We start from the raw sequence: 25,806 nt of genomic DNA on the forward strand, positions 1-25,806 counted from the left end.
GAGCATCAGGATAACCCATGTTCCCAGCCTGGCTGTCCCTGCCATCACCCCTAGGAGCAGCTCCAGGCATTCAAAGGCAGCTCTCACATGCCCAAGGCAAGAACGACCCGGCCTCCTCCACGTCCATTTATTTAGATGTTCAGGAAGCCTTTGAAAAGTTCCCTGTGACAGGTCCTCGCCCTAACCATGAGCTATGTGGATCCAGGGTCGGGAATGGGGAGGGATAAAGAGCTTGTTAAAAAAATAAGAACCAGAGGGGCACTGGGAAGCAGCAGCGAATGCCTGGGAGCAAAGGGATGAAGGAGATGTCCGGTGTTATTTGTGGTCCCAGAGGGGTCGGTGCTGGGAGCTCTGCTGGTTTTAATCTAAATAAATGGCCCAGGCAGAGGAACCAGCCTAAAGTCAGGGAAAGGGGTGAACAGTGAGGGAGGAGCAGAATAAAACTCAAAGGCAGCGGTATTTGCTTTGCAAACAGCCCGACAAAGCTTCTCCCTTATCAGCTTCAAGGGCTGAAAACATCCCAAGTGGGAGGGAGGGACAGCAAGGAAGGAGCCTGGGCTGGAGCTGGGGAGCTCTGACAGGAAATCCTGGGAGCTGGAGGAGCTCCGGTACCTGGGATAACACGGGAGAAAGCAGGGAGCAAATGCTGGGAATGTGGGGAGGAATTCCCGAGTCCCTCTCACTCAGTTTTGCATTGATCAGTGTGAGCTGAAGAGACAGAATTGCAGAAAAAACCAAAAAAACACATGGACAGCAACTCTCCCTCAGAATGACTCCTCAGCCTCAAGTGCATTTATAGCAGGGGTGAGCTCAGGCTGCATTTTGAAAACCAGAAAATGAGAAATATCTTCAATATTTATTGAACTATGCAATTAGGTGACATGGTAGATATCAAGTGTGGCTGTGAGTTCCAGCTTAATGCAGATAACAGGACACGAGGCCTCCAAGGGCCTTTTTATCACTGAATTCTGAAATATATAGTCCTGAATTTCGGGTTTGGTGCAGGAAAAAACAAAAAAAGAGTGAAAAGAAACATGTTGAATTTCACTGTATGGCACAGGGGCTCGAGTGTTTTCAAATCACTTGATTTTTAAGAAATGGTTTTTATCGCTTTTCAGAAAACACGTTGCATTTTCCTTTTATAAAAAGAATCTGCTTCCTTATTGCTCATTTGCTATTAATTCCTACTTTATACATAATTACACACTAAAGAAGTTTGAATGACTTCATAGTCACACCCAAAAAATCTCCAAAAAACCCATCACTTAATCAGTGACCGTCAGGAATCACCCAAAACACCTTATTTTCTGGTCTGTTGCCTTTAAGAACATAGTAATTAATATTTGGATTAACATTTGGATTATTATTTAAATTATTATATATAAATATATTTTTATATAAGGAAGGGTAAAAGAAATAAATTAAACAATCAAAAGCAAAGTTGCAAAGGAGACAACAGTAAAACACTGAGAAGTCAGCAACCTCCTTTTACCTGCCTGAAGTCAGCACTTAAAACCCAAGCTTTCAAAACAATCCTGGCTGCCAAAGCTGCAAATCTCAGTGCTCAGAGAGGAAAAGCAAATCAATGATAATTAAAGCTCGTCTGTAAACGCAGCCCCGGCTCTCCGGAGTGCTGTTAGAATGCAACATTGTCCAGGAGTCAGACCTCTAAAAAACCCACACTGGCTATTTTCTGGGAGAAGACCAGATCAAATAAATCTTTATTTTCCTAACCTTTGTTAAGTTGCAAGTCTCCTTTTTTGGAAGAAAACTGAACTAACGATCTTGGAATAATCGGGAGCGAGCGTTGCAGTGGACAGGGAACACACAGGGCCCTTTCAGGCATATCAAATAACACAACCCCAAACATCACAGCAGGGAATGGGTCCAAAATATATGTCTGCTTTGGTGGGGGGAGGGTGCTGTATTTTAAATTTACCTAATGTCTACACTAAAAATGCTGGATGGAAAATAAATGTGATTCTCAGCGTGGCAGGGATTACAATGTGGGAGAGTCAATTCTTAGGTTAAACTGAGCATAAAAATGTGATGTATTTGACCACATGGCCTTTTGCTGCTCATAAATTTGTGTTTCTCTTTATTTAATAACTGCTCTATTTGCTTTGCTGTGAACTTATGGCTGTGTATGAAATGCTGCAATATCAGCTATCCAAAATGAAATGGAATTGTTACCATTGTTTGACAACCTGCAAAACACTGCCTCACATCATGGCAAACACAAGGCTTGATTTGCAGCAAGCTCTCGATGCATCATTCCTTCAGGTTTGCTCATTTCTGGACCTCATTCTAACAAAAAAAGGGCATTTTTCCCCAAAGTTTTTTGAAACAGCTTGTAATACACTGGGAGAAAATGCTGGGGGGAAAGATTTCCATGAGAAATAGTTATTTATATACCTAGGCACACATATTACATATATTTCTGGCAAGTTTTATTCACATTTAAAGCCCTGACTTGGGCAGGAGCCACAGAATGCACTTGGCTGGGACACTGTCCCTGTGCACACTGAAGCATCAAAATCACATCACCTTGTACCCTGCTAACAGAAAATAACTCAGCCTTCTACCTTAAACACTTACAAATGTGTGAGACTCTGTGTGAATCCCCCCACCCCAGCTCTCCTTTTAAACTCTCTGATTTAAGCTCAGACACTACCAAAATTCATTTTTAAGGCAGATAAATCGACAGGGTTTTTCTTGCCTTTGTATTTTTGATTCCACTACCCCAGGCACCTCTGATGTGCATTAAGAAAAGAAAAAAAAACCAACCAGACTAGTCCCAGAAGTGAAGGTCCTGGCAAGCCCTTCTAACCAGCCTGAATTTCAGAGCCATTCAGCACCTTCAGCTGTCCTTGAGATGAATGGTTAACGTGAGTGTGAAACAACACTGCAAATCAGAGCCCTCATTTGCCAGCATACATCTAAATATAAGTTAAGTGTCTATCTTCGAGCTGCCAAGCCTGATTATTTTTGGCTGGTACACATAATATACAACCCTATGAATCACTCTGTGTAATGCTCCAGGCCTGTGGTATTCTGCTGGCACAGAATTTTAGAGAGAGGAGGGGAGGGATACCAGAGTGGTGAGTGAGGAGTGTTTGGGGAAGGGTTTTTTATGGGGGACAACATCACCTGTAAGGCTGCTCCCCAGTGTGTGTCCGCAGGTGCCTCGTCAGGTTGGCTGAGCGTGGGAAGATCTTGCCACAGTACCTGGACAGGGAGAGCCAGAGGAAACCATCAGGAGAGCCCATGGATGCCACAGCACAACCTGCACCCCTCATTCTGACACTGCTCCCCAAATCCCCTCGTGTGTCTGAGGGGGGCAAAGGGGAGGACAAATCTCCCACCCCAGGGTTGCAGGGGTCACTGTGCTGACATCAGAGCACCAGGAGCAGCTGAGGGAGCTGTGAGGGCTCAGCCTGGAGAAAAGGAAGCTCAGGAAGAATCTCCTCACTCCTACAATTCCCTGACAGGAGCATGCAGCCAGGTGGGGTCAGGCTCTGCTCCCACTGGATGAGGGACAGGACAATAGGAAACAGCCTCAAATTGCACTAGAGGAGGTTTAGATTGGATGTTTGGAAATTTTTTCACAGAAAGGCTTGTCAGAGGTTGGAATGGGATGCCCAGGGAGGTGGTGGAGTCACTATCCCTGGAAGTGTTCAAAAGAAGTGTGGACATGGCACTTGAAGACATGGTTTAACTACAGCATTCCTGCATCAGGGTACAGAGGGTTTAATCACTGCCTGGGCAGATTGGCACTTGAGATGTTTCTGCATCTCCTTTATAGTCCTGTTGATGTGCTCATCATATGGAATCTGCTCTCTCATCCTTGGAATTCACAGAATTTTCTCTAGATAAAGGCTGCAGCACTGTGCTATGGGCTAGGAGGCTGACAGGCTGCTTAGAGCAAGAATATGCAGCCATAGGAAATTAATAAAGGAAGGAATTGTGTTCCCCAATAAATCCAGTTCACAGTAAAATCAAAAAGGTATAAATAAAAACACTAATTGGGAAATATAGACCTAAGGATGAGGGGCTGCACTTGGTGACTATGAAAACTGTTGTAGGAGGAAACTATGGCAGACTTTCCTTATTTCAGAGACATTCAGCTGTCCTGAAGATGAACAGTTAATTTGAGTGTTCCCCAGCAATGGAAATCCAAATGTTCACTTGTGAGAGTGCATCTAAAATTTAAATTTAGTCCCTTTTGTAAGTAGACACCTCAAATTTCTAAATACTCAACTGAAATCTGAGCCCACAGCTCTTGTGGCAAAGTTGAACATGAGACACATCAGCCAAAGTTTGTACCCACATTCTGCACCCAAAAAATCCCCTGAGCAGGAGCCACCACAAGAGCCTTCAGGTAAAACTATGACAGCACACAGAGGTTTATTATTAAATAATAACCCTCAATCTGCTCCAATTTGGAGCTGGATGGGTATGTGAGAAGTTCTGTGGATAGAACTGTTTGAAAGAGTTGTTTCCTGCATGCCATTTTTTAAAATTCAATCATTTTTTCATAGCTGAGGTTGGATGTAGCTGGGACTGGCATTGGGAACGGCGTCGTTCACCGCTGCACGCCAGAGACTTGGCCTGGGGAGTTGGGTTTGCTTGAGAATCTCCAGATCTGCTCCCAAAGTTATTAAAAATTACAAAGCAAACAGAAGATACTGATTTCCTACCAGACAAAACAAGCTATTTCAGAGGGAATTAGTCATCCCAGCTCTGCTCTAATTCCGCCGCTCCTTGTTTTCCCTCCTGGCGGAGATGCTGGTGTGGAGCTGCTCCTCTCTGTGCTGGTGCCCAGTGCAGCTCCCCAGCTGTGGATGGCACATCCTGAGATATTTCCACAGCCCGGGATGTTTCCACACCCTGGGGCTCAGTGTGGATGCCATGGGATGCCCGGCTCACCTGCAGGTGTAGCGCTCCTTGCCCTTGCGCAGGATGGGGTCGGAGAGCGTGGGTGGCGGCGATCGGAAGTTGAAGGGGTGGTGGGGAAGGGGCTGCAGGGATGAGCCAGAGTCGGCCTTCATGGCTGCAAAGCTCTCCAGTTTCTCCGTCATCGTCTCGATGGCCGACATCTGCAAGGACAAGGAGATAGCTCCTGTCAGAAAAATCCCTGGGAAGGGCAAGTTCTGATGCATGAAACAGTTTTGGTTGGGCAAAACCTCTTGCTGGTGTTGGTTTTCTTGGAAGTTGGAGGCACAGTGGGAAATGGAGCCACTGAATCCAGCCAGGAAAAACAGGAGTAGTGTATTGGTCATGGAGAAAGCAGGAAAGGCACAACTGGTAAAGCCAGGCATTTAGGTCCCTGAAATGAGCACTTGTTCACTTTCTGCAGTGTGCATGTGCTCACTTTCAGCACTTTGGATCAAAAATCATCTCAAAATATGCTGAGACATCCATTTTTACCAGGATAACACTGAAACTAAACACCATGGGCAGATGCATGAGATAGATCTCAGCACCTAAGACCAAACCAAAGTCTGGGAAGAGGGAGGTCTGATATCTCCTACAGCATCCTGGGGGCTTGGAGGAACAGGGCAGTGAGTGGTGGGTGGGCAGGCAGGGACACAACTCCAGGAGAGGGGAAAAAGCGAAGTTTTGTGCCCAAAGCAGGAGAATCCTGGCCAAAGTGGAGTGGGAGAGATGTGCAGTGGCTGCTCAGGGAGCTGAGAGAGGAGAGGCTGAGGCTGAAGGGGTGAAGAGGGAGCAGCTGGGAAGAAGAGGAGTTGGGATCAGGCTCAGAATGGAGTGGGTCCACAGGAAGCTTGCCTGGTGAAGAGGCCAACACTTTAATTATGGGTAGGAAAGGTTCAGCAACTCCTAAAGGTGATGGAAGGATGGGTGGGAGATGGCTGAGTTTCCTGGAGTGAAAGGGAGCTCCAGCCAAACTCCTGGATGTGAGCGGTAGCTGGGTGAGTTACAGTCAGGAGGGGCAACACCTACACATCCCTCTGGGATGGGAGCAGCTGGCATGCAGGCCTCAAGCTGGGACACCAAGCAAAATGTCCCTGGATGCTTTATCAGATTTAGTTTGTATGATTTGGCCATGTTCCCACAGACACAAGATTAAACACCACACCAGAAAGAGGGAGAAAGAGAAAACCCTGGAGATACAGGAGAAGGGAAAAGCAAAAAAGGAAAATATAAAGCTGGACTATGTGCAAAAAAGGAAAAAAATATATCTGCATAAAAATCCTGCCTAAAAACCAGCACTTTTACTTTCATTACAGAACAACAGGAAATCCAAGTCCCAGGGAGTAATGCAGCTCAGAGGACGACGCCGACTTTTCTGACGTCCAGCTTTGTGCACTCCTGAGAGCACTTTGGAGATACCAGGGGCAGAAAAGAGGGATAAAACAAACAAGGCAGCAATAAAGCTGCCTCCTGGCTGCGCTGACATCACCGGGACAGGCGGGAGCTGCGGAGGCAGCCGGGGCAGCAGCGAGGAGCGGAAGGCAGTAGGAAGCCATACATCACCCTGAGATGCTCAATTGTACAGGAAGGGCTGACCTTTTGCACGTTTACACTTTATTAAACTGGGCTTTAGAAGTGGGGGGGTAGAGGGGGAAGAGAGCCAAGATATTGTTTAAAAATATACAGCTATGAAAAAAAAGTTGTCTTAATCACCCCTGAAGACATTGTGGAGGGCTGACAAGCACTCATAAGCTGTAAAAAAGAGGAGTAGTAACCCCCATTTCCCGATAATAGATCCACAGCCCCTTAGCTGGAGGCTCCCAGCCCATGATAAATAGTAAGTAATACTTAGCACCAGCCACTTGAAAAGGTTACTTGATCATTTACAGCACCAGCTCTGCCCCAGCTGCCAGTCATGCAACAAAACCATCACGTTAAAAAGCTCTCTGGACCTTTCAGAGCCAAGCTCTCAGCCCTTTGCTGAGGTACCTGGAGCTCTCCTTTGTTGTGCCCTGTTCTTTAGGCACTTAGTCAGAGATATTTACTGGCTTGAGAGCCGTAGGCTGGTTTTAAAATTCTAAACACTGGCCACGGCCTCTCCAGTGGCAAAGGCACTTTGCTATTTAGGGAACAACAGCCTGGTTATAATAAAACAGAAAGGGGGAAGAAAAGAAACTTAACAGGTGAGGAAAGGCTTTCCATTAAGTTATCAAAAAGTTACACTGGTTATTTATGTTGTCCGGAGTTTCATTTGGAAAAGACAATGTAGGAAAACTCCCAGAGAGCAAAGGAACTTCTGCCAATGACTGGCTAAGAAATAAGAGTTGCCTGAAATTAATTTTGAGAGAGGAAACATTCTTCTGAATGCTTTTATCACATCTTCTGGCTTCATCACATCCCAGTGAGGGCACTCCAAGAGAGCTGGGGATTAGTCACAGAGGAGAAGGCTGAGACCAGACTCATGTTTGGAGTGAGTAAAGCCTGGGTAGAACGTGACTCTGACTGACCAGGCACAGGAACATTGGTCCTAATGAAGAAAGCAGAAGCAGGAACCCTGAAAATGTGATTTTTTAGGAAAAGATCCAATTCTTAGCAATGCTGGATCCAGGGAATGGTCACGGCCCCATGGCTGCCAGAGCTCTCAGACACAGGGTGGAATTGTTGGGGTGTCCTGTGCAGGGCACAGGTTGGACTGGATGATCCTTCCAGCTCAGGTTATTCTGTGATTCTATGATAATACTGGAAGGGGATCTGGTGGTACAATTCTCCCATAATCTGGAACAAATAACCCGTGTTCCTTTGCTGTGTCTGGAATACCTGACTGACTGCAGTATGGGAACGGCGCCTCTCCAGATCAAGTGATCTGAATCCAGCGCCCGCCTTATTAAAAATCAGTTATCAGGAAGCTTTGGGCTGGAGTGATTGTAAATTTGAGGCTATTCTGTGTGATAAGCTGTTAGAGATAACCAGACCTTCCAGATCTTTTCACTGCCATGGGAAGAGGACGTGGTCAGGATTTCAGGAACAATGTTAACAACCTTCCACCCAGAGCTTGCTCCTGCTTGGGGTCTGAATGTTTCTCATCGTCTCCTTGGGTTGCTTTGCCACTCTGGCTCCTCCCTGCTATCAGATTCTTTACAGGCAGATATCCCCACTATTCTAACTCACACAAACACAGGATGTTCCTGGCCAGCCTGTCACCATTATCCAGCCTGGATGAAGGAAAAATCAGGGGAAGTTATTAACCAAACTCTGAGGCTGGTGAGAAACAATGCGGGAACTAAGTTTAGCTGTGAAAGCAACCAGGACCCAGGTTTCACAAACCTGCAAGTTATTTATCTAAGGTGGGAAACATTATCAGGGGAGAACAATGCTTGTGAATATAAAGGAGAGCACAATGAGGACCACAGAGCTGGGATCCCAGCCTGGGCACAGCAGGAGGGACAGCGATAGCTGGGGACTGTCACACGCCTTTGGAGCAGCAAGGCTGAACCCACTGCCTAGAACTTCCACACACTCCTCATGATGTAGGAAATTCAGGAAGGTAGAAAATGCTTCTGCCTTGGGGCTGGGCAGTCCTTCTCCACTTGTACCACTGCAAATGCCTCCCCCCAGGTGTTCCCAAAGGAAGAACCATGCAGGCATTCTGGGCTGTGGAAGGGGAGGTGGGCAGAGACTATGAGCTGCCCAGACCTCATCCCTGTTTTTCTGGCAATACAAAGGAAACAGCAAGACACAACTGCCATCATCCTCAAACTGTGAATTAAATGTGTCTGGAAGGAACTGGTAGAAAATAGTGGAGTTTCCAGTCAGGGGCTTGGATGAGGAGCAGTCTGATCCCAGTGATCCCAGTGTGTACCAGCTCCACCCCAGCATCCCATCAGCACACGACAGTGTCACTGCTTTTACCTGGGGGTGAAAAAGCAGTGGGGAGGGTCGCAGGTACTTCTCCTTGAGGGCACCCACGGGGTCTGTCACCTTCCGCTTCTCCACCCTGCTGGACAACAACACAGAGGGTTACATACCTCACAGGGAGCCCCACACAGCCACACTGTGCTTAAATTACACACAAGGTTATTCTCTTACACAAACCTCTTCCACCCCCTTCTCCAGGACACTACGGATTCTGATGCACAATTGTGCCACAGAAAGGGCTGGAAACAACACGAACACAAATCCCCTCCTTCGGGCAGTATTTTTTTAGCTTTCAGGCTGATGACTAAGAAAACATTTTGCTGCTGCTCTGCTGCAGTGGTTTATAAAGCTTTATAAATGTCATGGAAAACCCTGCATTTAGAGCAAAACTCTCAGCAGGAGAAGCTCTAGGGTCCACAGCAGGCAGCCCCCACATAGAAAAAAAAATTCTCTTTGAGAGTTTGCATTTATCTGAAGAGTTAACACTGGCCCAGACTCTGCAGCCCCAAGCGTGCTGAAATCATTAGGTGTTTCATATTTGTTTCCTCCCTCGCAGCTGAGACGTAATTTGCATTGAGTTTCTTTGGCAAGCCCATGTGGACAATGATTTAAAAAGTTAGGGACTGGTGGGAGAATTCTGAAGTGTCTCAGAAACCCAAGTTCTTCTGATATCACCTTGGTCCAAACAAACATTTCATGTTTAAGCATCTGAGATGCAGAAATGACCCTAAAGTGAGGTTCCTATTTTTTAAAATATTGGCTTTGCTTCCACAAAATACTCTATTTACAAGGAAACAGAGGTGTGGAATCACCAGAAAGACAAACTGAGATGTTCTCTAAGGGAAAAAAGTGTTGAGGAAGTAACTCCAACAAACACAGCTGCATCTTTAAATGGCTGGAATTGAGTCCATCCAGCTAAACCAGCAGAAATCCAAGAGTAAGAGTGATTTTAACTACATTAGTCCTGCAAAAATTGAGAGCAAATTATTTTAGCTACATTTCAGCTGATTGGTGTGTGGATCAAATTACCAAAGAGTTTAAAGAGGAGCCTTGCCGAGTGCAGTTAGCGAACTGTGCTTAATCTGCATTTAATTCTTCTTGGGTAGAGGGAGAGACAAGAGCTGGATTGGAAACACAGTCAGAATTAGGGGGCTTTGGAAGGTACGTGCTTTTATGGGTCTGAGTTGCCAGAAAAACCAAAGAATAAGTAAAAAGTTGCTCCCTGGGCCCCCCCTGACCAGCACAACGTTTTTCTCCATGAGGCGCTGAAATGCCCAAAGGAACATCCCTGATCCTTGCAGAGACATCTTGGGAGAGCCCTGCCTGCTCCACATGCGTAAAATCTGGTGAATTGACAGCATTTCCCCAGCTCTGCCATCTCCCAGCACCGGGAATGGAAACACAAGGTCCAAATATCCCCGTCAGAGCTGAACTCCGCAGTGCCTGGAGGATTAAGCCGATAGTTTCAGCCCAGTGCCTGAGAACGTCACCCCCACAGGCTGAGCTAAAAACTGCCCCCATTTCAGACTGTCTGGCCGCATTAAATTATATCACCAGGAGAAAATGTCAAGGATTTAAGTGGCCTTTGGGAGAAAAAAATGAAGGAGCCAAATGATGTGAGAGAGTCTGATAAAGGGAAGTTTAGAAACAAAATATTTCCATATTTTTCAAGCTGGGACTTGGAAGCTGGGCTGTTTCGTTCATTACATCAGAAGTCTGATTCGCCAGCAACGCCACCGCTGACTTTCTATTTTAACACATGACTAAAACTATGTGCATCCCTTGGAATGCAGCAAACGATGCCCCCATCCTTCACGTCCATCTGTCTTCTGGGCCTCCATGGTTTTCCCGAGGCCACTGTTTTAATTGGCAGCAGCTTTTCCAAGCCGTGTTATTTCAGCATTCCTGCTGAGAATGCCCAGAGGTGGCAGGACCCTACATGGATTCTTTTGCCTTTCTATCCCATTTATTGTATTTTGTTTTTTCCCCCCAGGAGTACTTTTTACAAACACCATTCACACCCTGCCTGATTTCTCCAGGAGGAGATGGCCATGGTGGGTGCCAGGCAGGACATGGCACCTTCTGATCCCCATCCCAGATGGCACGGTGTGGACATGCAGTGGCACGTCACCCCTGTGAGCTAGCAGAGTCAGAGACACTCGTTTAGCCAGCACTGAGGGCTCACTAATCCTCATCCCAGCCGACAGCTCCTTGGCCTGGCCAGACACTGACATCACTTTTTCCCACAGTTATCAGCCCTGCAACAACGGCTGGCGGTGACATCTGGGCTGTCGTGGTGCTCACAGCCCTCTGAGCACCCATCCCACCATCACACCACGGTAACTCTGAGGCTTTCCAGTGCCAAGGACATGGCAGATCCTGCAGAAGAACAGCCATTAACCTTACAGCAGGCTGGGCACAGCACGGATCACCACACATTCAGCACAAGGAGTGCAAGGACAAAGCATTCACCTCCACGAACTGAATCCAGGAGTGTTCCAGGCCAAGCACACCTATCCAGCTGGATACTGTGGAGCATTTAGACATGGTAATGGCTAATTAATTTAGATGTGTTAATGTTTAAATCAAACTAGTTCAGGACATACCTTTTCACTTTTCTTAAAAACCAAATGTGCCATGTCCACCTCATCCAAAGGCAATGCCCAGATGGGTAACACAAATTTACTATTACCCTCACCACAAAGTTATAATAATTTTCCTTTGGGAACAGGTTTTATAAAAAGCTCTGAAGCAACAAAAGACCAAAGTCTTCCCTTTTCGCTTCCTCCTGGATTGATTCCTTCTGGAAGTTTAACTGACATTTGGATAACTTCACCCAGCCTGCTCTACACACGTCTTCCATGTTCAGCTCATTCTGACGTAACGCATCAAGCCCTCCTCAGAACCATCTGTTCAAGTGACACCAGAAAGGCCTTGTTATCTCCCAAGAAATAAAAATCTGTGAGAAATGTATCTGGGAGAGATCTGGGTAGTAACACACTACCATGTGTTTACACAGTACTTGTTACTCCAAGAGTAACATGTTTCGGCAGGTTGGGTCTGCACCAGCAGCTCCTCCGAATGGAAAAATCCCAAGAAAAGGCATTAGAAAGGAAAAGGGAGGGAGGGAGAAAGAAAGGTGAAGTGGCTCACAAAAGGCCCTCAAGTCATTCAGTGGGAGAGCTGCATTTCCAGGCTCCCAGGGCTCCTGACTCATTCCCAAGCCACGAGAGCCCGGGGCTCCAAGGCAATCTGAACTCTGCATTCTTATCAAATCAAACCTCTGGAATTTCGCCAGCAGAAGTGCCATCTTAGCATGGCTCGTGGGAGAGTCCATAAATAGGTCAAGTTTCTTCTTTATCAAAACAAGGATGTGTTCTTTACACATTGATTATGAGGGCTCCTTGGAATTACTCAGCCCTTTCCATTCAGGAAATTCAATGTGTCAGAGAAGTACAAACAACAACAGGAGATGTTCACTGCTGTTCCCAACCAACCTGTATCCTCCCCAGCCTCAGGGTGTGGTGTCAGCTGGAAAAGGAGCTGGTTAGGGAAAGGCTTAAGGCAGGGTATGTTAATACCTGTAGATGGGGTCCATGAAAAAGGGTGATGGCTTAGCGTAGTGCAGGGAAGGTTGCTGAGGCAGCTGGGACTGGGAAATCTTAGGTAAGACCTCGCTTGCCATCAGCTTCCTCTCCCCATAAATGTGGTTTTTCCGTGGCTCTCTCCCTCCGTTCTGGCTGGCTCGGATGCGGTTGCCAATGCTCAGATCCAGTGGCTGCTCCTCCCCTGAGGATGGGGGTGGGAGGATCTTGGGGGGCGGCAGGATTGGCTTAATCTCTTTTGGCTTTGTGGTGAGATCGAAGGGGGACTCCGAGCTGGTGCTGCCGACTTTGTGGAGGTCCCTGGGTGACTTTGGTTCTGCCTTGACCAGCAAGTTGTGATTGAGGGTCCGCTCCGTGAAAGGGTAGAGGGAGTGGGGGAAATTGGGGAGGAACTGGAAAGGGAACATGGAATGATATGGGAGCGAACCCATCTTTTTCTCCTGCATCCCCATAAAGCCAGGCCCAAAATACTTCTCTGCGATGGAGGCAATAGCTTTAATAGAGTCATTGGCTGCCCCTGTGGTGGGCAGCAGGTGCTCCTCGGGGGGAGGAAAGAAGGAATGCTGAGAATAGAAGAGAGGGATGTCGCTAGTGGTGTTGGTGGAACTCGCAGACACCGAACTGCTGACAAAATCTGGCTTGGTCTCCATTTGTTTGCTCTTGTCTTTCGTTTTGTCCCTGTCACTCTCTGCATCACTGTCCAGGTCAGAGCCAGTGCCAGTCGTGGTGTCCAGATCCGTGCCCGTGGTTGTATTGATATCCTCAAAGTCACTGCCATCGGACATGTCACTGTTCCTGGCTTTTAGCTTCTCCAGGTAGGAGTTTTCCAGGCTGCTTTCACATTTCTCCTCTCCTGAAGGGGCCTGGTTGCTGTTGCTCACTGCGGAGATCAGCGGCAGTGCCGGGTTCCCGAGGGGACTGGGGAGCTTCGTGTCCGGAGTGTGGTTGAGGGGACTTTTGAGCAGCTGCGTGGGTGGTAACAAGGGAGGCCTGGGGTACAGAGAAGGCGGAAAAATCCCCGGGAATCCCGGGGTGAGGGTGGGGAAGGCTGGGGGGGCTGGTGAGAACGGGAGCCCGCCGGGGTGCGGGCGAGATGGGAAATACTCGTTAAAGCCCAGGCTGGCGTGGTTGAGATTGGGAGAGGGCTTGGATTTGTCCATCATGGAGGTGGGTGTAAGGGGGAGGCCAGGGGCAAAGATGCCAGCGGGGCTGTAATGGTTCTTGCCCTCGCAGAAGCGCCGGTGCTTGTTGAGGGAGGAGGTAGTGCTGAACATCTGCCCGCAGTCCTTGCACTTGATCTGGGTGCGGCAGTCCGCGTGCATCCGCTTGTGGCGGCACAGGTTGGAGAACTGCGTGTAGGATTTGTGACAGACCTCACCTAAAGTATCAACAGGAACCAACAACAAAAGCGATATGAAATTAACAGGAAAATAGCAGGGATTCGCCACGGGATTCACCAGCCCACCCCCACACCGCCCCGTCCGCTCCGTCCCTGGGATGTCCCTTCCCCGAAGGCAGAAGCAGGGAGAGCAGAGGAACATCACCACCTTTCCCTTTGGATTAAGCCCATCCTGGAGAATCTCTCAGGAAGCAGCTCCGCAGAAATCTGAGGGGATGTGCTACCTCTGCTCAATGTTTGGGGGAATTTTCAGAATCATGGAATCACGGAATGGTTTGGTGAGGAGGGGCATAAAGCCCATCTCATTCCACCCCCTGCCATGGCCAGGGACACCTTCCGCTATTCCAGGTTGTTCCAAGCCTCATCCAACCTGGCCTTGGACAAGTGGATCCAGGGGCAGCCACAGCTGCTCTGGGCACCCTGTGCCAGGGCCTCCCCACCACCACAGGGTGAAGTTCTTCTGTATATCCATCTTAAATTCCTCCTCTTTCAGTCTGAATGTATTTGCCCTTGTCCTGTCACTCCAAAGTCCCACTCCAGCTTCCCTGTAGCTGCTCAAGATCCTGGAAGGTGCTGCGAGAACTCCATATAACCTTCTCCAGGCTGAACAGCTTCAAATCTCTCAGCTCAGATCCACAAGGAAGATGTTCCAGTCCCCTCAGAATATCTCTGCCCTAATCATACTTTTTAAACGATAACATCTATTTATCCCAGCTCATCTGCTTCCCATTAGTCCTAGCATGGCAGGAAGAATGGAGGGCTGGAGGGAGAAGAACTTTGCCTCATTTAATCAAACCTGCCCTTCCTTAATGCCCTCAGTGGTACATAACCCCTCCAGGGGGATGTTCTATAAATCCCCTGCCCCCTTCTGCCAGGGCTGGGATCTCTTTTTTTAATCCATTAAATCAGTCCAACACCCCTGCCCTGCTAACTGAAGCCACATCAGCATTTTCTTTAATGACCTGTAAATACCGAGCTTTCAAAACATGGATTTTTATGACCCCTTTTCACCTCCAGACTTTGCTGCAGTGGAAGAAACAGGGCAAATCGAGACAGAAATTCCACCCCAAACTTTTCTACACATCAAAACATTGTGAGTTTTTATTATCTGGTGCCTCTTTCAACATGGGAATAAATGTGGTAATGAATTAACATACTCCTTCCCCCGGGGAACTGCTGTTATCACCCTTTTGTGAGCAGGGAAACCGAGACAAAGTAGGGGAAGGACATTGTTTGGGGTTGGACAGGCAAGGACACGAATGCAAGTTCTGACACTCCAGTTCAGGGACTGCTCAGTGCTCCTTCCTTCCAGCTTTACTGAGAGGTTCATGTGAGCATGACTTTCCCTGTATTTTCTCTCAAATCTTTCCTAAATCTTTAAGATTTACTTCAGTGCATGAATATCAAATGACTGGTGGGACAGTATTTTATTAGCAGCTCTGAAAACATAATAATATAATAAATTCCGATTGAAATTCAAAGCAGAGATGAATAAATTTTAATGAATTTGACATTTCAGTTCAGAGGAGCACCCCAAAATCCAAAAGAGTGTTACTGAAGGATCTGGTTTCTGACTGCACTGTAAATTTAGGCTGCATTTTCTGTCCCCAGAGTATTTAATTGCTGGGCCTTGACACAACTCAGAGCTGCAGAGAAACACTAACAGGACAAGAAAGCCATCACAAGAGTTTGGATGGTCGAGGCAATACTAATTTTTGGCAACCACGCTTTAAAATTTCGGATCAGATCTCCCAAACTGCTCTTAGTGCACACACAGAATTTTATGGCTGTTCTAAGTATTATTTCAGGTACCTTAGACTTGCAAAGAAAGGGTTTATTTGGCTTTTTTTACTCCATTTTAAAGTGTTTTCTTAAACAATATCGAAAAAGAGTTCTTAATTTCAAGACTACTGAGTTTATTTTCCATGAAGATTCAGCACTACTGAATTTTATTTCCATTATAGTCTCTTAAATACAGCAATCTCTGTTTTCTTTTTCCAAGGGAATCAATAATCACCATCCCTGGAATTGCTCACAAAAACCTGTGGATGTGGCACTTAGGAACGTGGTTTAGTGGTGAACACAGCAGTGCTGGGTTAAGGGTTAGGCTTGGTGACTTCAGAGGGCTTTTCCGACTGTAACCATTCTATGATTCTAGGATTCTTCCATCTTTCACCCCAGGAATTTTTACCAGGTATATTAATACTGTGCAAAATTCCCTAAAGAAAAGTACTAGAGCTCTGAGAGCATCATCCTTCTAAAATAAGGACAACTGGAAAATTTCTGTTAAATCTCCAGTTATCCAATGATTTAGTAATTCCACGTGGAACGGCCTCTCTTGCCCTCCTGATTTCTGCAGTTATAAAGTTACAGGTTGGGGGTCTTTTGAAAGCCAAATATAATATTGTAAAAAAATTAAACATAAACACACACAGACCCTTTTCTTCCACTGAACAGGGAAAAAAAGAAGCAACTTCCTGGTGAATCCTGCCATGTGGATTTGGAGTTGTTAATGGATTCCACATTGAAGGACAAAACAACCTGACACGTCTGACCAGGCGGGATCCCTCTGCTGTTGTTCCAAATGCTGATTTGGTCTGACAGCTCCCTAATTCTGATGAGGTGAGAGTGAGGAGATTACGAAGAGAAATCCCTCATCTCCCTGCAGCAATCCTGGGAGTCAAATTATCCCTTTCATGTGCCCAGTGAAAGATTGCAGCAAAATGAGCAAGAGGAGCATTTCTTCTTCCTCTGCTGACACCCAGCTGATTATCTCAGGACTCTGGTTATCTTGGGACATTAATGAAATGAGTCTCCCAGGATATTCCTGCATGCTGTTCCCATTATTCCAACAGGGAGAAAAAGGCAGGAGTGGGTTCAGTGGCTTCCCTACCGTAACATCAAAGCCTGGAATCAAACCCAGATCCCGGCCTGTGCCTGAGCGACGTGTTCTGAAGTGTCAGGAAGTGATCCCTAAAGTTCCTGGAGCTTTGTTGTGACACCATCCACCTCTCTGCACAGTTATCCAAACCCAATGGGTGCTGTGTCAATTAAAAAAATATACAGCCCTGGGAATGACAAGGACTGAGATGGGTGGCTCTCCAGGGAAAATGCCCTTCTGGAAATATCCCACCAAGGAGAGCACTGAGGACACAGTTCATCTGCTGTTTATTTGGCTCCCAGCATTATCTAGATGAAACATGCAGTAAATAAAGGAGAAAAAGCTTTCTTTTTAAAAAACACCTTCTCATCTCTGTGATTATTCCAAGTTCTTTACAATGGCTCCAAGATTTGAGGCACCCCTGTAAAACATTTCGATCAGGCTGTGCCAGCTATTTATTTATGTCACCAACAGGAACATTCAAAAGTGATTAAAGCAAAAAAAGACGAGAGAAAGAAAAGATATGAGAAAATGGCATCGCTATGACCGCTGAGAGACTCAGCTTTTAACTTGTCAAGAAAGTCAAAAACTGCTATGAATGTTTACTGAAAAAACAGGGAGCATGCAAAAAAAAAAGGAAAAAAAAAATCATCTTGTGCTCTATAGCTCTTGAGCTATAAAATTACAGAGGCTGGGGATGGGAGGGCTGGGGGGCCCCTGCAGGATCCCTGCAATTACAGCCAGCGCAGGGCTGGTGATGGCCGTGACAACTTACATATGAAAGGTTTGACAGTGCTGTGGATGTGCTTGTGCTGCTTGAGGCCCGAGGAGGTGGCGAAAGTCTTGCCACAGTCAGGGCAGGCGTGGGCCCGTGCCCCCACGTGCTGTGAGCGGATGTGCCGCTGGAGGTTGCTGGGGTCCGTAAACACCTGCAGGGGAAAAACGCCTTAGGATGGGGGCAAAAGCAGGAGGAGAAGAGCCTACATGTGAGAAACTTCCTTTGTTAGATTTTTTTTCAGTGCTGCTCGTGGCTTGAGGAGCACGGGGTGGACAGGTGAGAAACAGGTCATGAAAGAACTCCGTTTGTGCACCTCCTTGAGTGTGTGGTTTGACACCCACATCTTTGCTCACCCACATCTGCCCAGTACAGCCCTCACCACCACCCCAGTACCCAGCTGGGAACTTCCAAAGAGGAGTGGGTCGGGAGAGGGTTGAGCTCCACACCCCCAGTGGGATGCCCAGGACAGCAAGGACACCTCTTCTCCCTGGAACAGGGACAGTGGGGTCACCTGTCCCTCTATCACCCTGCTCCTGGCCAGCATGGACCACCCATCCCCTGCAGCCCTTACCCAAATCCCAGTGCCCTCCCCCAGGTGAATCCTCCCATGGACACTGTGTCCTGCACCCTTTTCCCCCTATCCCAGCACCCTCCCCCAGGTGAAGCCCCCCAGGGTGACCATGTCCTCACTGTACCTTAACACAATTTTCACATTCAAACCGTTTCCCACTGTCGTGAGACATTTGGTGACGAATCAGGTTGGATTTCCAGTTGAAAGCCTTGGGACACTGGTCACACTTGTACTCCCTCTCCTCGGTGTGGATCACCATGTGCTGCTCCAGGCTGGGAAAGAGAGACAGGATGACCTTCAGACCACCCAGAGCAGGCACTGAGTCAGGTATGAGACCCAGAGAGGTGACAGAGATGGTGGCAGAGAACCAGCTGTGGGGCCTGGGGTGTTTCCAGTTACCTGGTGCCTCAGAGCAGGAGGGGAGCAGCTCATTGACTGTAAGAAGGGCACTCCAACTGTAAGAAGTGACACCCAACACCATTTGAGGTTTTTGACATTTGTTTCACTGATGGAAGATGCCCTGTCCTGCCTCAGAATGATGCTGTGTTTTATGCTATTCCTTATTAATACCCGAGTCCATTCTTAAGGGCAAAAAGAAAAGTAAACTCGGCCCTGATCCTGCAGGCTCTTGGGGGAAAAAATGGGCACTTTGTGACCAGAACTTCTCTGGCATTCCCCTGGGGGAAGAAAAGATATTTGCTGCTGCTGAGACTCTCACGTGTCCATTTTCACAGGCGCCCGGCCCACGGCTTCCCAGAACACAGGGACTCACCGTTGGGAAGAAACATGATAAGGTGCAAACACGTTTCACTTCTAAATGTCAGACATCTTTGATTACTTCACTCAGCAATTTCTCCTTCTGCCAACTGGCAGCGTCTCCAGACTGGGAGGATGATGGCAATCCTGAGTGGCTGCTGGCACAGGCCACGGCAGGGGTGGCACATGGTGCTCCAGTGCCCTGTGCCATGGGAAACCTGCACTTCCCTGCCCAGGAATCCTGCACATCTCATGGTGGGAATCCTGCACCTCTCAGGCCTTAAATCCTGCATCTCTCATGCCAGGAATGCTGTACATCCCAGGATGGGAATCCTGCTCCTCTCAGACAAAAATCCTGCATCTCTCATGTTGGGAATCCTGCATATCTGATGCTAGGATATGTTTCTCTCTGGCCAGAAATCCTGCACCTCTCAGGCCAGGAATCCTGCTCCTCTTAGACAAGGAATTCACATATCTCAGCCAGAAAACCAGCTCAATTCAGGCCTTAAATCCTGCACCTCTAGCCAACAAATTCTGCATCTCTCAGGCCAGGAACCCTGCACATCTCAGGCCAGGAAATCCTTTTGGGCCAGGAATCCTCTATATCTACTGGCAGGGATCCTGCACCTCTCTGGACAGAAATCCTGCTCCTCTCGGACCAGGAATCCTGCACATCTCAGGCCAAGAATCCTGTTCCTCTCGGGCTGGGAATCCTGCACCTCTCAGGCCAGAAATCCTGTACATCTCACGCCAGCCCTGAGAAGCAAGGGAAGGAAATCTGCATCCTCTGCTTCCTTTGGGGCAGGTTAACAGGAGTTACAAACACTACTCTTACTGTGAGTTCTAAAAAAACCCCCAAACAGCTCACATGGAATCTGCTCCTGCTTGACACCTCTAAACATGGATATTAAGCCATTCCTACAGAACTTTAAAGCATGGCTGTATTTTTTACAGAAACATTAAAGCTGAACACTACTGGAAAATCCTGCCAGTCATTAAATGACACAGGGAAATTACTCCCTGGGCATTTCTAGTGAGCTGAGGGGTTCAGGATCCCAGGAATTGTGTCAGCCTTGGTCACTCAACACCCAAAGCTCCTTCCTTGGAGCACCAGCCCTGATCCCAGCCAGATAATTCATATTCATGGGCATGCCCCTCATAAACTGCCAACCCACTCTGAAAGCAGCAATATTCATTTTGCTTCAGAAATGGTGCTCTTAAAATGACCAGATTTTTAACACAAAGTAACACAAACTTTTCATATGCTCATCCAAAAATACGCTCCTGTTAACTGTGATTTATGAGTTTATTTCAAGCAAATATAGACAAGCTAATATGCTGCTTAGAGGCAAGTACCTACTGGGATTAGGAAAACATTTATTTATTTAGTCAGCTGCTAAATGCTCAATTTCAGGTCCCCAGTGGCATCTGTGATTTCATCTGTATTAACTCTGAAAAATTCTAAGACCATCGAGGCACTCTGAGCGGGTTTATTTTGTGTTTTAGTGACTTTAAACTTGGCAGATTGATGGAGGAGAGACTGATGTGGACATTTCCTCCCCACCCCACCAATCCACTAGCATGTCAAAGGCTGAATGGTGATGCTGCTGACTCTCTTTTCCCTTGTCAAAAAAAATCAACTTTATATTAGTTATCCCTAAATATTGTGTCTAAAAGGCAAAAAAACAAGGACACAGTGCCAGCTCAGACCCCCAGGGAGCCAGGAATACACAGAGGGTACAAATAGGATACAATACATACTTTTCAAAAGGTAATTCCCTAGTTAACATTAAAATCAGAGAGTGCTGGCAGCTGAAGAGGAGAGAGCTCCTGACACTGATGGATAAAATAATTGGAATTTTTACTAAAATCCATAATATTGAAAACATTTGAATGAAGTTCTCTTTTTCTTGTCAAGTAAAAAATTAAGAGAATTCCAGCCTCTTATTTCTAATGAGAGACATTTCTGATGAGGCGATGGGGTAAAGATGCCACACTGGACTAAGAGGGTCTCACACAGGTATCCCAGGATCCATCCCAGATTCTACAATTCCCAGAATGTTCTGTAGGCTTTACCTTTCTCTGCATTTTTTAAAATAGAATTTTTCCCCCCTTACTTCCTCACGATGAAAGAGCTGAAAGTATCAATGTAATTAAGTTCAAAGTGACAAATGCAGGTTTTTAAATGTTAAAATGAAGTGAGACAGGCCTTACATGGGCTTTAACCTCGAGGTTTTTGCTCTGTTCAGGCAGAGCCTGACAGGGGATTGCCAGTTCTCACAGTTTTATAGCAAATCTTGTGGTGCATGGGGCTTGTTCACCCAAGAAAGCAAAAAAAATGAGTATGTGAGAACTTCAGCCTCCGGTAAACACAGAAAACTCCGCTTTTATAGAATTTTATAAAGGCTTTTATCAAGGCTTAGGATGCAAATAAACACAATCTTAAAGTGATTAAAAAAACCCCTCAACTTTTAAAGTTGGCTCCTAATATTTAACTATTTGAGTCCCACTTTGCCAATGAATTAGAGAGCTCAAAGATTGCTATGTTAAAGCTGCATTTCATTACTACCATATTCTTCTAAAAAATATTCAGATTTTCAGTTAAAACTTGAGCTAAAATATTTTCCCTTTTAAAGAGAAGTTTAATTCTTGCTTAGAGTTGCAGTATAATCATAATAATAACTGAATAATTGTTGCAAATGAAAAAATGAGCCAAAGAATATCCAATCTTCTTTTTTCTTCTTTTTCACATTGCTGTCACAATAATGTTTGATGGACACAAAGAAAATTAAAAATTTGATTGGAATAGAATTTTTTAATTGTTCCTGCCAGATCAAATAGGAGCTTGTGGCCATATTACAAGTTCTTAGGGCACTGACACCTCTTTAAACCCACACATCTCAAATCACTAAGAATTAAATTTAAAAGAAGCCTTCATGCACATTTTGACTGAACTCATATTGGTGTTTCTTTCCTTCAGAACCAGAACACAAGAGAGCAGATGGTGGAAAGATCCCACCCAGGTCTCTCAGAAAAGAACCCCTTAAACTTCGCACCACCAACCCTTGGGTGCTTCTACCAACGGGCAAAGAAAAGCCTCAGCCTATGAAATCAAGGTGGAATAAAACACTGCCCAACACCTACAGAGGGTGAACATTCCTAAACTTTGTAGGGAAAGGAAAGGTTACTGGGGAGAGAGGGAAGGTTGATCCCAAAAGGAGCATTCCTAAAGCCTGAGGAGGAAGGAAAGGTTTATATGGAGAAAGGAAAGGTTGATCCCAGAAGAATATTCCTAAGGCCTACGGAGGAAGGAAGGGTTTATACCAAAAAGAGCATTCCTAAAGCCTATGGAGGAAGGAAAGGTTTCTATGGAGGAAGGAAAGGTTTCTATGGAGGAAGGAAAGGTTTCTATGGAGGAAGGAAAGGTTTCTATGGAGGAAGGAAAGGTTTCTATGGAGGAAGGAAAGGTTTCTATGGAGGAAGGAAGGGTTTCTATGGAGGAAGGAAGGGTTTCTATGGAGGAAGGAAAGGTTGATCCCTTCAGTCCTCCCCAGAATCCCATCATCCCCCTCTGGCCAGGATGGAGAGGGGAGGCCAGAGGAGGGTCTGGCTCTCTGTGGGTACCTGTATTTATTGGGGAACATCCTCTCACAGTCCTTGCACTCGTAGACCTGTCCATCTCCGAGGCCTTCCTGCTTGATCTCCTCGCTGAGGCTCTCGTACAGGGCCCCCACAGCACTGCAGCCGTACTTCTTGTGGCGCCGCAGGTCCAGCTTGGACTGGAACAGCTCATCGCAGTCCTCGCAGCGGAATGAGGGCTCCTCTGCAACACACACACCAGCCCATGGTCAGCCCTGCCCCAGGAAACACAACCAGCCCAGGCTGTTGGACCCAGAGAGGAGGCAAAGCTCCCCAAGTCCAGCAAACAAACAAACAAAGAGCGAATTTGCAAGTGAGAGGGGAGAGAACCTAAAGGAGGCTGTGCCAGCAGCTGCTTTCACTTTAAGCATTAAGAGAAAAAAAAAAAATTAGATCACACAACCAGAGGAGATCTTGTTTTCTTTGTGTCTTGGCCTCTGCTGATGATGGAGAGACCTACAAGGACTGGGAGACTCACAAAATTCTGGGCTCACTCTGGAGTGCTGTGCATGTCTGCAAGGAGAGGGTTTGAAATTATGAACGAGTTTTCCTCAGAAGGGGCTGCCAGGGAAAAAGGAACAAGCCAGGCTCATATAAACACAGATAGTGAGAAAAACAAACTGCCACAGCACAAACCTAAAGAAGCTTCTTTCTAAGAAATTGTCTGTCTAATGCTCTTCTGTTAATTTTCCAGTGCAGGAGCTCAGGGCTCCATCAGCCTGAGGAATCCCAGCCCAGAGCACCATGGAAGGAAGAGAAGGGAGCCAAAGGTTTTGTTGCTGTGCTCTTTGCTTTTTTTTCTTTTTCTTTCTTTCTTTTTTTTTTTTTAAGTTCTAATGCACATAATAAATTACTGTAGTCAAGGTCAAACAAATTAAAAAGAGGGCAGCTATTATTAAGTTTACAAGGCAGCATCCTGACCGTGGTGCCAAGCCAAACAATCAGTTCAGAGCTGTAAATTTTCCAGGAGAACAAGCTCTGCGAGGGAGTCGGGATAGCTCTGGGTTTCTCCACCCTGGAACAGAAGCTTTCCAGCCCCCTCTGAGTCACTGGAGCCGCGTTTCCCTGTCCTCCCCTACCCTCTTCCTCCACGCTTCGCTGCTCTGCCTGGATCTCTTTTTCTGATAACTTCAGTCCCAGAAGGGCAGCCTGTGGTGTGCATTATCTCTGAGGGAGGAGTGGGAATATTCTGAGAGCTGAAGACGATGCTGTGGTAGAGCTGATCCATTCCCTGCTCTGGGGAGAGGGGATCTTGGGGTGGGATGTGGCCACACTCACATTCTCAGGGCAAAATCTTCAACCCCTGAGCAAACCTTTGCTTTAAAGTCCCCCCCACCTTGCACTTGTTTAAGCCAAATTTTGCACAACTGCAAACACTTAGGCTGAGCTTTAAGGCCTGGAATGGTGCTTTATATAAATCAGGGATAATTTTGTTATGAGTGTGACAGGAGTGAAAGCACGGGCAGTGTCACACTCAGAGACCTCCATGCTCCCACATGGGCACTCACCTCCCATCTCCCTTTCTCTGCTTAAACCTGAGTTTAAAACTGAGCAAGGCAAGGTCCCAGAGGCTGCAGCAGCAGTGATGTGGGCAGAGGAAACCCTCTGCACACTCTGCACACCTACACGGAAAGTATTGACATGGGGCAAGTCAAACCCAGCTGAAAAAGAAAGTATCACCAAAACTCAGCCAGCACAGCCTTGCTGGGCATCCCAGAGCCTGCCCAGGGCTCCCAGAGCCACCCACACCAGGCATGGGTGATCCCACAGCACCCACAGGGCTGCAGCAGCATCTCCTCAGCTGCACAACAGAGGCATGCAAAAAAAAATAAAGTCCAGAGGGTCAACAAAGGGATTTTGACTAAAAAAGAGGAGCCGAGGGAAGAAAATACCCAATCGTTCTCCTTTCAGCTCATTTTTAGGTTTTATACACTCTGAAATTGCTGGGAGCAGCTTCACCACGAGGTGGGTCAGGCCCTGCTCTGCTCCTCAGAGAAATTCTCTTTACTGCACTTTGTAGAACAGGAGCAATGTGTATCTCATGTGTTTTACATCCCTGGAGAGGGAAACCTGGAAATCAGGACACCAATAACAACAGTGTGGAGAGACTCTGCATCACCTACCATTAAAATAATCCAAACTACTTTTTATTAGTAAAAAGAAGAAGAAAGAAAACAGAATTAAAAAAGAAGAAAAAATGGAACTGCTCTGGTGAGGTGTTTGCCCCACAGCCAACATCTCCCCTCTTTGCCCCCCTGTAAATGCAGCAGTGGCTTAATCAGGAAGGAATTTTTGGAGGAAGGACTGAAATCCTCCAGGCTGGGAAGCCCCAGGTCTCTTCACCTCTTAACAAGCTCCTACCAAACTCCCTGTACCCCTCAAGCTCCACCTGGCAAATCCCCAGACCTGAAAACACTTGGAATGGAGGAAACAGATTTTTTTTTCCTTCTTTTGACTTCAGAGAAAATACAACAAAATTCCATCCTCAAATCCAGGTGGAATTCTTCCTGCTTCAGTTTGGGATTTACATGATTTATTGCAGTTTATTTCACCCAAACTCACCTCTAGGAAACAGAAATCCTCTCTGGGTTTGGAAAAGCATCCACGGAGAGTCATTTCCTCCATACCTGGCTGAAGCTGGATCACTGACTCCCCTCCCACAGCACACCCTGACACTGCCCTGCCTGCTCTTACCAACATTTTTGTCCTTTCTGTGAGCTTACAGAGCAGGGGAGTGGGTGAAACACACTAATAGCCTCAGGAGTATTTCAGAGAAGAGGTTTTCCTTCTAATTCACCTCATCCTTTGCCAGATCTCACACAAATCACACACAACACGAGGACATCAGACACAGTAGCTTTTCCACAGGTGGAAAGATGGAGGATAGGAAAAGCAGTTCCTGTGCTTTAGAGTATCTGGGTTTGGAAAAAGAAATTTGTACTGAAAGGAGACTTAGAGAGCTGACAAAAATATGATTAAAAGCCTTGTAGCCACATGTTATTCATGTTACCATTCAGGTTGTAAATCCTGTTTTGATGCTCAGACAGGCTAAAGAGGGGAAAAACTGATCAGGTGGGAGAGCAGCTGAGGGTGGGAGGCTCTGGAAGAGCTGCTCTGGGAGAGCTGCTGTGGCTGCCCCAGGATCCCTGGAAGTGTCCAAGGCCAGGTTGGAAGGGGATTGAAGCAGCCTGGGGTAGTGGAACGTATTGCTCCCCAGAGTGAGGGGTTGGATAAGATCATCCTTCAGGTCCCTTCCAGCCCAAATCACTCCATGCTAACATATCCATATCCATATCCATATCCATATCCATATCCATATCCATA

The 25,806-nt window shown here is 46.7% G+C and overlaps 1 protein-coding gene across 3 annotated transcripts in view; it reads right to left on the reverse strand.

Moving 5' to 3' along the window:
• The window catches only part of PRDM16 (PR/SET domain 16), a 183,224-nt gene that overhangs the window by 13,377 nt on the left and 144,041 nt on the right, over positions 1–25,806 (reverse strand). For 2 of the 3 annotated variants that reach the window (XM_015648116.2, XM_015648119.2), the window contains exons 5-11: positions 22,468–22,666; positions 18,212–18,359; positions 17,514–17,667; positions 12,435–13,836; positions 8,848–8,935; positions 4,930–5,099; positions 3,151–3,228 (exon numbers count right to left, since the gene is read on the reverse strand). In XM_015648116.2, the coding sequence (XP_015503602.1) occupies positions 3,151–3,228; positions 4,930–5,099; positions 8,848–8,935; positions 12,435–13,836; positions 17,514–17,667; positions 18,212–18,359; positions 22,468–22,666 (2,239 nt within the window). The remainder of the gene's footprint in view (positions 1–3,150; positions 3,229–4,929; positions 5,100–8,847; positions 8,936–12,434; positions 13,837–17,513; positions 17,668–18,211; positions 18,360–22,467; positions 22,667–25,806) is intronic. The other variant, XM_015648117.2, reaches the window with a different exon arrangement.

This window comes from Parus major, chromosome 21, assembly GCF_001522545.3.
Source record: "Parus major isolate Abel chromosome 21, Parus_major1.1, whole genome shotgun sequence".
NCBI classification, from domain to species: domain Eukaryota; kingdom Metazoa; phylum Chordata; class Aves; order Passeriformes; family Paridae; genus Parus; species Parus major.